Source organism: Vombatus ursinus, unplaced genomic scaffold, assembly GCF_900497805.2.
Source record: "Vombatus ursinus unplaced genomic scaffold, bare-nosed wombat genome assembly UNPS02014826.1, whole genome shotgun sequence".
Classification (NCBI taxonomy): domain Eukaryota; kingdom Metazoa; phylum Chordata; class Mammalia; order Diprotodontia; family Vombatidae; genus Vombatus; species Vombatus ursinus.
In genome coordinates this window covers 4,997,212-5,014,280 of record NW_020954604.1, presented here as the reverse complement: position 1 = coordinate 5,014,280, position 17,069 = coordinate 4,997,212, and the positions used below count along the sequence as shown (strand labels likewise).

The window sequence follows — 17,069 nt, the reverse complement described above, 5'->3', positions numbered from 1 at the left end:
TTAACAGTATTCTATATGCTCTGATGAGGTCCATTGTAGAAAATTTTCATTTTGGACGCTCTGCTTCTCTTAATGTAGCCAGAGATCACAAATTTTCTCTCTTCCTACAGCTTTTCCCCTATCCATTGAGAAAACAAGTAATATGACATCAATTACACATTTGAGGTCATAAAAAACATATTTCTATGTTAGCCATGTTAACAACATGACTAATATAGAAATATGTTTTAGATGGATACTACTTATCATTTTAAAAAAGACTCCATTTACTCCTGCTTTTATAAAGATGTTTTTAATAAGAATGAGTTATTTGTATGTTATCAAAAGCTTTTTTCTGCATTTATTGATATAGTCATGTGATTTTTGTTATTTTTGCTATTGATATGATTATTGAGATTATAGTTTTCCTGTGATTGAACCAGCCTACATTCCTGGTATAAATCCCTTCTGGTAATAGTGTATGATCTTTGTGATATAATGCTATAATCTCTTTGCTAGTATTTTATTTAAAATTTTTGCATAAATATTAATTAGGGAAAATTGATCTGGAGACTCCTTTTTCTATTTTTGCTCTAACCCTGTTTTAGGTATCAGAACCATATTTGTGTAATAAAATGAATTTAATAGGACTCCACCTATTTTTTCAAATAGTTTATATAGTATTGTGATTAATTGTTCCTTAAATGTTTGATAGAATTCATTTGTGAATCCATCTTGTCCTGGTGATTTTTTTCTTAGGGAGTTCATTCATGGCTTGTTCAATTTGTTTTTTGAAAATAGGGTTATTTAAGTATTCTATTTCCTCTTCTGTTAATCTGGGCAATTTATATTTTTAAAATATCCATATATTTCACTTAAATTATCAGTTTTACTAGCATATGATTGGGTTAAATGGTTCCTAATAATTGCTTTAATTTCTTCTTTATTGGTGGTACATTTACCCTTTTAATTTTGGATTGTGGTAGTTTGTTTTTCTTCCTGTTTTTAATCAAATTAACCAATGTTTTACTTATTTTGTTGGATTTTTTTTCATAAAACTAGTTCCTAGTTTTATTGATTAGTTAAATTTTTTAAACTTTCAATTTTATTAATTTCTCCTTTGATTTTTCACTATTTCCATTTTGGTGTTTAATTGGGGATTTTTAATTTGTTCTTTTTCTGGTTTTTTAACTGAATACCTAATTCATTGATCTGTTCTTTCTCTCTTATATTTTTTATTTATATGTGCATTTAGAGATTTAAATTTCCCCCTAAGTACTGCTTTCACTGCATCCCTCAAATTTTGGTATGTTGTCTCATTGTTGTTACTCTCTTTAATGAAAGTATTGATTGTTTATGTCTTTGTTTTCTTTGACATAGTCATTTTTTAAAATGAGATTAGCTTCCAATTAATTTTTAATTTATGCTTGCAAGCCCTTTAATATAATTTTATTGCATTGTGCTCTGAAAAGAAGCATTTAATATTTCTACATTTCTGCATTTGATTGTGAGCTGTTATTCTATTTGTTTTTTTTCAGCCAAAGACAAGGTTTATTAAAGATCCACCATATTAGCCAGACTCTTAAGGAATCTGAGCACCTGTGAGCTATTGGCTAGATTCTAAGATTCTGAGCAGTGGCTAGATTTTAAGAATCTAAGCCTATGGTCAATTTTTGTGAAGGTGCTATGTATAATTCAGAAAAAGGTATTCTCTTTCTATTCTCATTCACTTTTCTTCAGAGGTCTATTATATTGAAATTTTCTAAAATTCTATTCATCTCCTTAAATTCTTTCTTATTTAATTTATGGTTAAATTTATCTAGCTCTGAGAAAGGAAAGTTGAGGTCTTACATGAGTATAGTTTTACTGTTGATTTCCTCCTCTAAGTCATTTAACTTTTCCTTTTAGAATTTGGATGCTATGCTATTTGGTGCATGTGTTTCATATTGGCATTGATTCATTGTCTATGGTACCTTTAGCAAGATGTATTTTCCCTGCCTATCTCTTTTAATTAGGTCTATTTTTGCTTTTGCTTTGTTTGAGAGCATGATTTCTACTGCTGCCTTTTTTACTTTAGCTGAAGCATAATAGATTCTGCTCTAGGCCCTTTATTTTAACACTGTATATGTCTTTCTGTTTCAAGTTTGTTTCTTGTAGTTAACGTATTGTTGGATGTTTTCTAATCCATTCTGCTGTCTGCTTCCATTTTATGGGTGAGTTCATCCCATTCACATTCACAGTTATGATTACTAACTATGGATATCCCTCCATCCTATCTTCTTTTGTTTAACCTTCTCTCTCTCTCTCTCTCTCTCTCTCTCTCTTTATCCTGTTCCTACTCAGAATGACCACTACCTATTTTAATCTCCTTTCCCTTTATTACTCCCCTCTCACTTGTACCTTTTCCCCTTTCTCTCTTCCTTTCCTGTTGGGTAAAAGAGATTTCTGTACCCCACTGAGTATATGTGTATGGGTATTCTTCCCTCTTTAAAACAATTCAGATGAGATTGAGGTTCAAGCATTGCTCATCCTCCTCCCCTGTAAAAGCTCGTCTTTGCATGCCTTTTTTTATGTGAGATAATTTCCCCCATTCTTCCTCTTTCTTCCCCCTTCTCCCACTGGATCCCTCTTTCCAGCCCATCCATTTTTTTTTTTAGATCATGCCCAAATAATTGACTCACTCTTATGCCCTTTGTTTATGTTGAGTCCTTCTAACTGCTCTAATAATGATAAGTTCTTAGAAGTTACATGTATCATCTTCTCATATAGAAATGTAAACAGTTTTATCTTATTGAGTCTGTTATAATTTCTCTTTCATGTTTACCTCCTTATGCTTCTCTTGAGTCTTGTATTTGAAAGTCAAATTTTCTATTCAACTCTTGTCTTTTCATCAGGAATGCTCAAAAGTTCTCTATTTTGTTAAATATCCATTTTTCCTCCCTGAAGGATTATACTTAGTTTTGCTGGGTAGGTTATTCTTGGTTCTAATCCTAGCTCCTTTGCCTTCCAGAACATTATATTCCAAGCCCTCTGCTCCTTTAATGTGGTAGCTGCTAAATCTGTGTGATCTTGACTGAGACTTTATGGTATTAATTTTTTTTTTCTTTTTGGCTGATTGAAGTATTTTCTCTTTGACTTGGGAGCTTTGAAATTTGGCTACAATATTCCTGGGAGTTTTAATTTTGGGATCTATTTCAGGTGGTGATCAATGGATTTTTTTCAATTTCTATTTTATGCTCTGGTTCTAGGATATTTAAAGCTGTTTTTCTTTGTAATTTCTTGAAATATTATGTCTAGGCTCTTTCTTTGATCATGGATTTCAGGTAGTTAAATCATTCTTAAATTATCTCTCCTTGATCTGTTTTTCAGGCCAGTTGTTTTTCCAATGAGCTATTTCACATTTTCTCCTATTTTTGTATTCTTTTGTTTTTGCTTTATTGTTTTCTGATATCTCATAAGGCCACCAGCTTCCTCTTGCCCAGTTCTAATTTTTAAGGAATGATTTTCCTCAGTGAGATTTTGTATTTCTTTTTCCATTTGGCCAATTCTGCTTTGTAAGGAGTTTTTTCATCAGTGAAGTTTTGTATCTCTCTTACTATTTGACCAGTTCTGTTTTTTTAAGGAGTCTTTTTTCAGTATTTTTTGTGCCTCTTTTACCAAGCTATTAATTGTCTTTTCATAATTTTTTTGCCTCACTCATTTATTTTCCAAATTTTTCCTCTACCATTCTTATTTGATTTTTTTTAATTTAATTTTCTTTATTTTTTGTTACATTTTAAGTTTTGAACTGTCTTCCTCTCTCCCTCCTTCCCGCACTGGAGAAGGCCACCATTTAACACAGATTAATAAACATATGTAAAATAATACTAAGTGTACTTTTACTTATCAGTTATTTCCTGGAGATGGATAGCATCTTCTTTCACATTTCCTTTATTGTGGATTTGAGTATTTATAGTACTTAGAATAACTTGGTTGTTTACAATTATTACTCAAACAATATTGCTGTTACTGTATACAATGTTCTCTTGGTTCTGCTCCTTTCACTTTCATTATGTCATGAAAGTCTTTCCATGTTTTTTCTAAAATCAACCAGTTCATCGTTTCTTACACCATAGTAGTATTCTATCACAATTACATACCACAACTTGTTTAGTTATTCCCCAATTGATAGGCATCCTCTAAATTTCTAATTCTTTGCTATCACAAAGAGAGCTGCTATAAATATTTTAGATCATATAAGTTCTTTTACTTTCCTTGATCACCTTGGGAAAAACACCTAACAGTAGTCTTTCTAGGTCAAAGAGTATGCCCAATTTTATTACTCTTTGGGCAAAATCCCAGATTGCTCTCCAAAACGGTTGGGTCATTTCACAGTTCTACCAATATTGTATTCATGTTCCAATTTTTTCACATCCCATTCAACATTTATCATTTTCCCCTTCTATCATTTTAGCCAATCTTATAGGTGTGAAATATCTCAAAGTTGTTTTAATATGCATTTCTGTAATCAATAATGATTTAGAGCATTTTTATATGATTATGTATAGCTTTGACTTCTTTGTAAAAAAAACCTGCCTTTTCATATCCTTTGACCATTTATCAATTGGGGAATGACTCATATTCTTATAAACTTGACAAAATTCTCTATGTATTTGAGATATGATACTTTTGTCCAAGAAACTGTCTATAATTTTTTTCTCCAACTTTTCTGCTTGCCTTCTAAAAGATTTTTAATTTAATGTAATTAAAATTAATCCATTTTACATATCACAATGCTCTCTTTCTTGTTTATTCATAAATTCTTCTCCTCTCCATAAGTTTGATAAATGTTCCATGTTTTTCTAGTTTTCTTATGATATCTCCCTTTATAGCTGGCTCATGTATCCATTTTGACCTTATCTTGGTAAATGGTGCAAGACATGGATCTATATTCAATTTTTGCCAGACTGCTTTCCAATTTTCCCAACATTTTTTTTTTACCAAATAGTGTATTCTTATCCCAAAAGCCTAAATCTTTACATATGCCAAACATAAGGTTACAATAATCATTTACTACTATATGTTGTATGTCTACTCTGTTCTGCTGATCCACCTTTCTATTTCTTAGCCAGAGAGTTTTGATAATTACTGCCTTATAATATAGTTTAAATCTGGCACTGCTAAACCTCCTTCCTTTACATTTTTTAATTAATTTTTTTGATATTCTTGACCTTTTGTTATTCCAAATGAATTTTATTATTACTTTTTCTAGCTCAATAAAATAATTTTTGGTAGTTTAGTTGGGATTGCATTGAATAAATAGATTAGTTTAGGTAAAACTTATTTTTATTATATTGGCTCTGCCCACCATGAGCAATTAATAGTTCTCTAATCAATCAATTATTTATTTATTTAAATATACCTTTATTTGTATAAAAATGTTTCATAATTATGTTCATGTAGTTCCTGTGTTTGTCTTGGCAACTTTACTCCCAGGTATTTTATACAGTCCACACTTGTTTTAAATGGGGTATCTCTTGGTGTCTCTTCTTTCATGGTTTTGTTGGTGATATGTAGAAATGCTAAAGGATTTATGAGGGTTTATTTTATAATGTAGATATCTATGTGTTTATTTTATTTGATTTTGAAAATAATTTTTAGCTCTTCCAGGGATTCTTGTCGGACATGTATCCAATTCACATTTTTCTTGGGGGGGAGGGGTGTTGCTTGTAGCTGTTTTGACATCATTTTCTTCTTCTGAGTTTCTGTCTTGATCTTCCCTGTTGCTATAGTAGTTTCTTATGATCGGGTTATTTTTTGTTATTGTTGCTTGCTCATTTTTTTTAACCTATTTCTTGACTTTGAACTTTATTTTAAAATTGAACTCTGTTTCTGGGGTGAAGGTGCAGGGACATTGTCCTAAGTTTCAGGCTTTTTTCACACTCCTGTTTTCAGAGCTAGTTCTGGGTGCTTCAAAGTTTTCAGTGTTTTTGAGGTGGTCTGATCTGGGGAGAGGTGTGGTCATTGCTCTCCTGGACTGCTCTCTGGTCCTTACCCAGGAAGGCCCCTGATCCATTACAAGGCACACGCCATACTACTCCTTAGCACCTCTGTACCCTGTACCCTGTGATGTTATTCCTCAAGGCCCCTACTCCCTCATGACCCAAAGCATCCTTCTCTGGCCTGGAACTGTGATGCAGAAGTTAATAAAGGCAATGGAGTTGCCAAACAGCACTGGTCCTGTGCCTGGACCTAGCACAGATATCCCATGTAATCTCTTTCTTACCAACTGCCTAATCCTCTTACCAAGTCTGACTTGGGAGCTCCCAAAACTGCTGCTGTTGCTAATACTGCCTCCAAGATGTAGAGCTGGTCTTGCTGCCTTATGAGTTCTGGACTAGCCCCTACACCAACGTCACAGACCTCTCTTTTTGCCCTTCTAACTTATCTTGAAAAATGTGTCACCCCATTCTTTTGTTGGCTTTGCTGCTCCAGAATTCAATTTGAGGCCTTATTTTAAAGTTGTTTGGAAGGGAATGTTGACACTATAGTGTTTCCTGTACCTGGCTTCACCCCCAGAAATTTCCTATCATTTCTTTAGACAACTCCTCCTTTTCACATATAGCTTACTGCTTTCCACATGGTTTTTAAACTAGTTATTGTATGATAAAGTTGCTAAATTTGTATTTTTCCTTTTCAGACATCAGTGTACACATCAACAGTTTCAGCTTCAGCTTCATCTAGAAAAAATTCCTTCAATTCAGTGAATAATAAATCAAAAGGAGAAATTGACGAGGGGAAGAAGAGCTTGATAGATGACCTCAGGTTACTGGTTTTTGACTTATTGAATGTCGTAGAAGTAATCAAAAGGGAACATGGGTAAGTTTTGCTTTTTTCTCTATGGGTATTAAGATTTCTGCTCTGTCAGAGCTAGAAGAGCTTATAATCTATTGTCCTCACTTAAATAGCTTCTAAAAATAGATTAGGTATTTCCCTGTAAGAGAACATATACATATAATTCAATACATACTCAAACCACTTGTTTCTAATACTACTCCATATCAACATAATCTTGTGGTAGGTTATCTCTATCTAATTAACAAGTAAAATGTGCTTTTGCAGGTAATGGAAAATTTAAACAATGATTGCCTCCTTTTGTATACAACTACAGTCCTTTTGGAAAAATCGTTCTCAATACTCTTTTATTAGAAAGGAGATTTATTTATCTGTAACTTAAGGCTGTGTTCTGTTATTGTTGTTCAGTTGTTTTAGTCATGTCAAACTCTTTGTGACCCCCTTTGGGATTTCCTTGGTAAAGATACTGGAATGGTTTGCCATTTCCTTCTCCAGCTCATTTTACAGATGAGGAACTGAAGCAAACAGGGTTAAGTGACTTCTCCAGGGTCACACAGTTAGTAAATGTCTCAGTCTGGATTCGAACTCATGAAGATGAGTCTTCCTAACTCCAAGTCTAGTGCCCTATTCACTGTACCACCTAGCTGCTCCAGTACAAAATTTAATAAGTATTATTTATTTAGAAGAGTTACTTTTCCTAGAGTTAAAATAATGCAAACCCTGTACTTACTAAAAGTTTCTTGCTCATTTTATTTTTCATAAAATATGTTGAGAACATTCTCATGTACATTGTAAAAATTATCCCAAAATGTGATTTTTCTTGATAATTTTTATGTGTTCTACTGTGGAAGGAAGAAGGACTATGTAGTTTAAAAACAGCATATTTAAGAAGCCACAAAATTTGTAGTATAAACTATGCAACACTAATTTATAAACTGGGCTAAGCATATAGTAGTTTAATAAATGCTTGCTAGCTGAATGATGGGGCAGTTAGGTTGCACAGTGAATAGAGTCTGAAGTCAGGAAGACTCATTTTTCTGAGTTCAAATCTGGCCTCAGACAATTCTAGCTGTGTGGCCCTGGGCAAGTCACTTAATCCTGTTTGCCTCAATTTCCTTATCTATAAAATGAGTTGGAAAAGGAATTGGCAAGCTACTCCAGTATCTTTGCCAAGAAAACCCCAAATGGGGTCACAAAAAGTCAGACACGACTGAGAAATGACTAAACAACAACAGCTGGTACTTATAGGAAATATTTCCTACTTGAAGTAAAGTATGTCTTTTTTGAGCCTATTTGGCTGTTTGAGACAGAAATCCTAGATTTTATACATTATTACAAAAATAAATATATAGGCATATGGTAATTTTAAAAGTTTAGGAACTCCTGGTTTGTAGATTTGGATTTCTCACATTTTTTGTTAATAAAATTTGGCCAGGCCTGTTGACACATGCTTGGAGTCCTGGTCCTGGGCAGATTGAGGATGGTGCATCTCTTGAGGTCAGGAGTTCTGAGCTGAGCTAAGATTAAGGCCAGTCAGATGTCTGCAGTAAATCTAGTGCCAATATGGTAAGCTCTTATGAATGGAGGGCCACCAGGCTACTTAGGAGTAGCAAATGGGATCAAGTCAGAGACCAAGTAGATCAAAGCTTCTGTGCAAATCACCAAGAAGGACAGGCCTGTGAGTGGCTGCTGAGCTCTTAGCCTTGATAAGATAAGGAGAACTAGTTTTAAATCAGTAAATTCAGTCTGTTTTTATTATCTCAGGAATAACCAACATATGTATGTACTCATCATACTTCAGGAATCTGTAATTTCACCTGTATAGCTTTAGTTGTCTTCCACCAATGTAGTTTGTAACCTCAGTACCTTAAAAGATGCTCATAATTGGTTTCAGTAATAGAAAGCATTCTTCACCTGATGATAAGCCTCTTCCAACTTAACTAGGCCGGCCTTTGAAAGACAAGCATCTAGTCCATCACTATTCCATCTTCAAAGGCTTCCCAGCTTGTTGTAATATGCCAGAGTTTATATCCTGCAGGCATAGCTTTCAAAAACTCAATCTTAGTCCACACTGAGTTGAGGTATCAGACTTGAGGGGAAGGTACATTCATGTATGTGTCTATATATGTATACATACATATGTAGTTAAAACTACAATTACGTTTTGATCAATATAGTCTTGCCTTTTTACCGTGTTGTATATTTAGGTACATTTGAGTTGTAAAGTTTATGGGGATCTCAACCAGAAATTTATCATATTTTTGTCTTTTAAAAATAATCAGTTTTGGTTATATGAGTACTATAAAGGAGTACTTATTTTAAACCACTAAAAGTTACTTTCTCCTAGTTAAAAATCTGCCCATGTGTGGTAGGTGGATTGATGGCATGAAGTTTTCTTGAACGTTGCACTAAATTCTATTAGATACTTACAATGTTATGAAAAAGAAAATATTTGATCTATGCTGAATGTATACAAATAGAAATATCACTGACCTTTCCCAGCTGATTTTACCCACTGAATTGTGCCTTGGGTGTGACAGATCAACTGAAGAAGACCATATTAACTGGATTTATAAACTTCATTCAAAGCCTCCTAAGAATTTTTTTTAAATTTTTCTTTAATTTTGTTAATAAAAAGTTTGGTCACATTGTAGGTTTTTAGGATTAATTTTTTTTGTTTCAAAAAAACTTTCAATTAATATTTAAGAATTTGGACTAGAAATTTAAAATGTACACATATCAACAGATGGCCATTTTCAATTCTACACGTATCTATAAAGTTATTATTTTTTTTTTTAGGAAGGAACTGGAAAAACTAAGAAGGGAATTGGAAGAGGAGAAGGGAATGAGGAGTGTCCTAGAGGTAATTCAATTTTGCAGTATTTTGTCATCAAAATGAGGATATTAGTGAGTACTAAACAAACATACTGAGTATCTACATTGTGTAGAATACAGTACTTTATACTGTTGAAAGATGGGTTTTTGTTTTGTTTTTAAATTTTTAAAGCAGAGAGAGGCGAGTAGCTTGGCATAGTGGATAGAAAGTTAGCATCGGTCAGGAAGACCTCAGTTCAAGGCCCACCTTTGACATTTACTGACTGTGTGACCCTGACCAAGTCACTTAACTTCTCAATGCTTCAGGCGTCTGTCTTAAGACTATAAATAAAGTTGCCTATTTGAATTGGTGGAGGGAATTTCTTGATTGAGAATCTACTATACCAGTAAAATCATATGGGAGAGGGAGGAGAGAAAGAAAATATTATTGAAGTTTGGTCCTGTCCTCCAGCAAATTATATCCTAGTTAGGAAACAGAATATATGTATGTGAAAAAAATATTTTCTATATATTTATCTTATCACATTTTTGAATGCTGAGTTCTGTCATATTTTCCTCATTACAAAGTGATGGACATTTGCAATAGGTTTGCAATAATAGTTCTTTCCTCCACTCTCTTCCCATCCAATTTATCTTCCCAGTGTTGCTAAACTAATCTTCCTTATACATATATCTGGTCATTATTCTTTTGCTAGAAACCTTTCAGTGGTTCCCTATTGCTTGCCAAGTAAAGTTCTAGAAACTTATCTTCGCATTCAGTCTTCCACAGGGTGGAGTCTAATGAACTTTGCAGCCTTATTTCATAATGAATCCCCTTCTCATACCCTCTACTTCAGCCAAACTGGACTATTTGCTTTCTCATACATAAATTTCATATTTTTCTGAAGTCCTTTCCTTAAACTCCCCAAATTTCTCTCTATCCTTTCAAGCCCAACTCAGATGTCAGCATGGATCTCCTTTGGTTGTGAATTATTTTGTGTTAGTCATATCATCTATAGAGACTTATACTCTAAGCTGCTTAAGAAACGGGCACAAGGACTTATCTAAAATTTCTTTTTTGGTGTTTCACTCAGGGCACAGTATATGTTTGATAAGTTTGTTTAACTGAATAGATATAAATAAGTAAAAACTAATTTGGCTTCAAATCTTTTTGGGAGAAAATGGAAAAACATGGACTGTGGAGTAAAAGCATTAGCAGATTCATGGGGTCCTGAGGTACTTGCTTCATTTAACTGAGCAGCTGTTTCTAGCAAAGTCAGTTGTAAGGAAAATATAAATATATTAATAAGTGATATAATCCTTTCCTGATCCCCCAACTGCTAATATTTTGTTCTTTTTATATTTATGTTTATTCTTTTGGGTACTTGTTTTCTTCCTTAATAGAATGTAAACTTCAAGAATAGAGATTATTCCATTCTTTTTATATCCTCAATACTTACCATAGTGGCCTGGTCCTAAAAGGTACCTCCTCAGTTCTTGTTGATTAATATGAGACTTTTAAAATCATGAACTTAAAAAAATTTAAGTTTCTGATATAAAAATAATGTAGTTTAACAATTTTCATGCTTACCAGGTACAAAGCACTCTGCTAGACCTGGTACCTGTTCTCATAAAGTTTCTAGTTTTATGGATGAAAAAAGATATACATAGATAATTATAATTCAGTGTAGAGTGTGATAGATACCTTAAGTAGAATAATAGTGCCATAAATTCCCAATGGAAAGATCACTTCTGACTATTAAAATAACAGATAATAGCTTGCATCTATATTGTGCTTTCAGATTTGTTTTACATATGTTATTTGATTTGATTCTTACAACAACCCTGTAAGATAAGTGTTAGCATCCCCATTTCACAGATGGTGAAACCGAGGCTCAGATAAGTTAAGTGATTTGTCCAGCATCTTACAGTTCTTGTCTGAGGCAGAATTTGTTGTTTAGGTCTTTCTTAAAGGTCTCAAGGTGATTGATCTCTGCTGCTCTACCTACCAAATGATAACATGGTGATTTTCCAAAATAGCCAATAAAATACTGAATAATAAGATGAATGATAAGAAAAACAATAAGATAATAATAAGATGGAATTTAAGAGAAGAGAGAGACAGAGACAGAGAGAGAGACAGAAACAGAGTCACAGAGACAGAGAGAGACAGGGACAGAGAGAGAGACAGAGACAGAGACACACAGAGAGAGACAGAGACACAGAGACAGAGACAGAGAGAGAACTGAAAATTAAAATACAGAACCAGAAAACCCGTGTGATCATTTTCCTCACACAGTAAAGACACTATTGAATTGTGCTATGTGTTTTAGCACCAACCACCTTAAGTTTTTCTAACTTTACATACAAAGTACCATACATATGTAATAACATATAAACACAGTATATAAGTCCACACACATGATTTCCAGGCACCTGTGAGAGGAGATAGCATCTACAGATAAATACTTAAATGTCTAATATTTACTCTTCAGATGTTCCTTCAATGTCTTATTACAATGGTTACCTGACTTCCTTTTATCGTCTTCTGGCACTCACCAAGACTTTTCTCCCTCCTAAAGACATAGCTTCCCTCCCCACCCTTTCCAGTTTGGCTATATTTCTTTCCCAGAATGCCTTCCCTCTCCCAGTCTCACTGGTCTGTCCCAAAAGTCAGAATACTCGTTATTCATCAGTCTCATTTCCAGTCTCTCCCTCTACTAGATTAAGTAACCTTTTCTTCTTTGACATTCATACTTCAAATTTGTCACTCAATCTACAGACCAGTGAGCCTTATTTTGACACCCTACCTCCCAGACATTTTTCATTCTTCCTCCTTAAATTCTGTGCCTAATTCATAGCTTTTCTTTCCTGGTGACCTATACATTGACTCTTTCCAGTTTTTTATTCTACTCCCACAGAATTGATCCTGTCCTTTGATCTGAATGTTACCTATCAGGGTTTTACTTTAACTGCATGAATTCTACAATTTCTTTATCTGTGCATAACTTTTGATCACTAGGCCTTTCCCTCAACTATACAACCCCGTACTCTCTTCTTCATCTTTACCATAGCTTCCCCATCTTCACTATTCCTTCCATTAGTCATTTCTTACCCAGGCCATCATCCTACCCAGTTTTTTGCATTCTCTATCTTGAGCCTTTGGTTAACCATCTTAGCTCTACCTTCTTCTCTCAAAACCTTAGGCCCCTTGTCATGTGGCCACCACATCTTACCAAACCCAAGCCACAGATCACTTCACTTTTCTTCTTCTTTGGCTTGTATTCATGGAATAGAGTTGAAGGAAATTAAGAAACTGTGTAGACTAGGTTCTGTATAAATTAGTTATATAACCTCAACTGGGCTCTCAGTGAAGCAAGGTGAATATTTTTTCCTTCCCTAATCAAATCACACTTTCAGCAGAAAGTGGCTAACTCCAGAAGTTTCAGGGGATCAATCCAAAATCACATGTTTATTCCATTACACAGAATAGGAGCTTTTTTATTGCTTCTTGACTGACTATTGACTCCAAGCTTCCTTCTTTATCGAACTAGGATAACATTTACCCTCTGTAAGTGTGAAATACTTGTACAAGTTTTCAGTGCCTCCTTACCATAGCACTGGTTCAGATGTCTGTTTCTTATCATGTTCATGGGAATTAAACTTCAGGTGTTTTAAGATAATGTAACCTGATGACTGATTTTTTCATTGTTGAAAATGTAAAAAGATTAAGTTGTAAGACTTAGGGATATGACAGAGAAGCTTTAATATACCCAAGATGCCACTGTTGCTTATGCTCTGTTGTTTCATTTTTTTTTTTAGGTGGAAATTGAAAAGCTGAAAGAACTAGTCCTGTCTGTTTGAGGGAGGTGTGACATAGACTCAGTGTTCTTCTTTGGCCAGGGATTCATAAACGAGAATGTGAACTGAAAAATGACTTGTTTACTTCCAAGTAACAAAAGATTTTTGGTGTGCTATAGGAAAAAAAATAAGTACATGAGTTTTAATATCTTATAGAAGGGGAAAAATGAAAATAGTGTATTTTATTTTATTGGCCAAAATGGAAAAAGAGACGTTATTTCTTATGCAAACCTCTTTTTTTCCTGGTTTGCTTAAAATTACCACTGAATCTGTATAAAAAGGAGAGGAAGTTGGTAAAAGATTTTTATTGAATACTGACAGTATAATTTTTAAAGAGGTCTATATTATTAATAGGTTGGTATTATCTGCAGGTAACCTATTAAAATGGACTGTGGGAGGGACACATTAGATTAATAATCATTAACTTATAGTAATTACTTTTCCCATAATACAAGAAGTACAATAGGATATTTGTATATATATATATACACACGTATATATTATAAATATATATGTGTGTGTATATATATGTGTATTTTTTTTTAGCTTTCCTGCCCAAGATTGCACTGTTGTGCCTATATGTCTGCAGTGCTGTTTATCATTTGGGTGATGAAACAGAAATGTGTCAGCTATAAAGCAGATGAATCAATCACTTACGCAGATAAATATATGTATAATCATAATATAAATTATAAAAATATATAATCATAAAAGGAATTTATTTAACCGTATTTCAATCATTAAATCTATTTTTTAAAGAATAAGATTTTCTTAAATCAATCAGAGCTAAGAGGCCAGAAAGTTGTCCTTCAGTTCAGTGTGCCTAGAAACTGCAGCACATTTAACATGCAAACACTGGCCTTATTGCTGTATTTCTCTGCTTATTTTGTAGATTCAAATATTAACTAGCCTGTGGTCTTGTAATTTAATCCTCCTTACTTACTAACAAAAAAGTGCAAATATTTAGGAAATTTGTCATGAGATCATACTTTCAGAGCAGTCAACTCATCATGTAAATATTCAATTTAAGAAATATTTACCTTTAAACTAAGTAACGTTTTAGAGTTATTTTGAATTGTTGTGTAGATACTAACTTTATAAAAAATGCTATTTTACTTCATAAACCATAATATTACATTTGTTAGTAAACATAATATGGTCCTTTTTCAAAGTTACATTTTCATAAGTAACATGGTCAACAACTTCTTTAAAATTTGTGAATATTGACACAGTTTAAAAATATATAATAATAATATCTAACATTTATATAGCACTTACTATATGTTAAGCACTTTATAATTACTATCTCATTTGATTTTCACAATAGGCACAGAGAGGTTAAGTGACTTGTCTAGAGTCACATAGTTAATAAGTATCTAAGGCCTAATTTGAGCTCAGGTATTCCTGACCCCAGCCCAGTGCACCATCCACTTAGCCAACTAGCTCCTTGTTATCTCTATAATATGTCAAAACCCACAAATACAGACATAGTCTTACCTAGGATTTATTGAAACAGTTTACTGGTAACTAATGTCTTTTTACAAAAAGAGGCAATTTAGAATTTAAGGTTGATTATAGAAAATGATGGATAAAGCACCAGGCCTGGAATCAGGAAGACCTGAGTTCTAATTTGTTCTCAAATACTTACTGTTTAACCCTGGGCAAGTCACTTAACCCTGGTTTGCCTCAGTTTCCCCATCTGTAAAATGAACTGGAGAAGGAAGTGGCAAACCATTCCAGTATCTTTGCCAAGGAAACCCCAAATGGGATCACAGAGTTGGACAAACTGAAATGACTGAACAACAATAGCAACAAATAACAAAATAAAAACTGGCCTATGAATTTTCAGTTTATGTAATTACAAGACTTGCAGGATGATGGAATGGCAATATGCCAGCCATTTTTACTTTCTGTTCTTTAAACTTAAAACTCACCACAAGTTTTTGCTTTAAAATTTAATTTTGTACAACTGAAATGTTTTATTTTTAATAGAGGATAATAAAAATATTGATTAACAGAAAATGTTGAAATAATGCATAACATTGCTTTTGGGGTAGCTGATCTTTAGTTAAATATTTGTGTTTCCTCTTTATGAAGATCACAGATTTCTGTCCTAATGATATCACCACTAAACAAAATTGACTATCAGTGTTCCAGTTGCATTTTAAAAATGACTGAGGGGGCAGCTAGGTGGTGCAGTGGATAGGGCACTGCTCTGGAGTAAGGAGGACCTGAGTTCAAATCCGGCCTCAGACATTTGACACTTATTAGCTGTGTGACTCTGAGCAACTCACTTAACCCCAATTGCCTCACCAAGAAAAAAAAAAGGAATGAGCAAATGAATGATTATTTTCTTTATTTTGTTGTTTTTTTTTTTGCAATCCCTTGCCCTCTTTTTTTTCCTTTTTAAAAATATTTTATTTCATTAAATATTTCTTAATTGCATGTAAAATGTTTTTAACCTTCTTTTTTTTTTTAGTTTTGAGTTCCAGATTCTCTCCCTCCCTCCCATTTATCCTCCACCTCTTGAGAACCTTTCCCTTATTTTGAATGACAGTGTTAAAGAAAAAAAATAGCTCTGTGTATACTAGAAATGATCTCCTCACTTTCTCTCCAGAAAGCATATTTAAGGAAGTTTTCCCTCAGTGGCCTCAATGTATTTGACTCCATTTAAAGAAGAAAAATATTCCTTCAATATGGCAATTCACCGGTACAGTTTTGGTAAATAATAGGCATGTCACCAGAAATTCCTATTCATAAGAACTATATCATCATATTATTGTATGTAGAAATACTATATGTAGGAATGTGGAATTTGCATTCAGAGAGGGATACAATTCTCATGCATTGATTAAATGCTTTTAGAAAGTGTGCACATAAGCACAAAGCTTTGAGCCAACTGCATGATGTCTGTATTAGCCATTAAAATCTTGAATTATCTGAGAATGTACTGCATATCCAAGTATGCCATGTAATGCATTGATTCCATTTTAATTTAGTTTCCTAAAAGCATCAAAAATTGAACGCTCCCAATTTTAAGAATGTTTGTTATGTCTGTAAAATTTCTTTTTTTGTTAAAAGTGTTGCCTTTTAAGATTTACTTGATGATGCAAATAGAAAAGTAGGCCTGGTATCATAGAAATGTACTTTCTATATTTCTCAATGTGATCATAGAAGAAAGAAATGTGCACCAGGTTACTTTGAAACATCTTATCCATATGAAAACTTAAAATGGTTGAACAGAATAAGATAATCCATTAAACTCAGAAATGAAAGGTTACAATAATTGAATGGCCTTGTTTTGCTGTAACAATAAAACGACCAAGTATAATGACTCGATTTAATAAACTTGTCTTTTGAAAGGGTCTTCTTTGAGTATTTTTAATCAATCAATAAACATTTATTAAGTCCCTATTAAGGGGTAGGTATTGTGGCACAAGAGATGAGCACTGGGGATAAAAAAAAAAAAAAAGAGGCAAAAGTTATATCTTGTCCTCAAGGAGCTTACAGTCCAAAGGGGGAGACAGCATGCAAATAAATATATATAAAGTAAGCTATATATGGGATAAATATAAAATAAT

At 33.4% G+C, this 17,069-nt stretch overlaps 1 protein-coding gene across 2 annotated transcripts in view; it reads left to right on the top strand.

Annotated features, from left to right (window-relative positions):
• The window catches only part of CD2AP (CD2 associated protein), a 165,979-nt gene extending 152,360 nt beyond the window's left edge, over positions 1-13,619 (top strand). Inside the window, exons 18-20 of one of the 2 annotated variants that reach the window (XM_027838415.1) lie at positions 6,659-6,837; positions 9,613-9,676; positions 13,450-13,619. In XM_027838415.1, coding sequence (XP_027694216.1) covers positions 6,659-6,837; positions 9,613-9,676; positions 13,450-13,491 — 285 coding nt within the window. In that variant the 3' untranslated portion in view covers positions 13,492-13,619. The remainder of the gene's footprint in view (positions 1-6,658; positions 6,838-9,612; positions 9,677-13,449) is intronic. The other variant, XM_027838412.1, reaches the window with a different exon arrangement.
• The last annotated feature ends 3,450 nt before the right edge of the window (positions 13,620-17,069 follow it).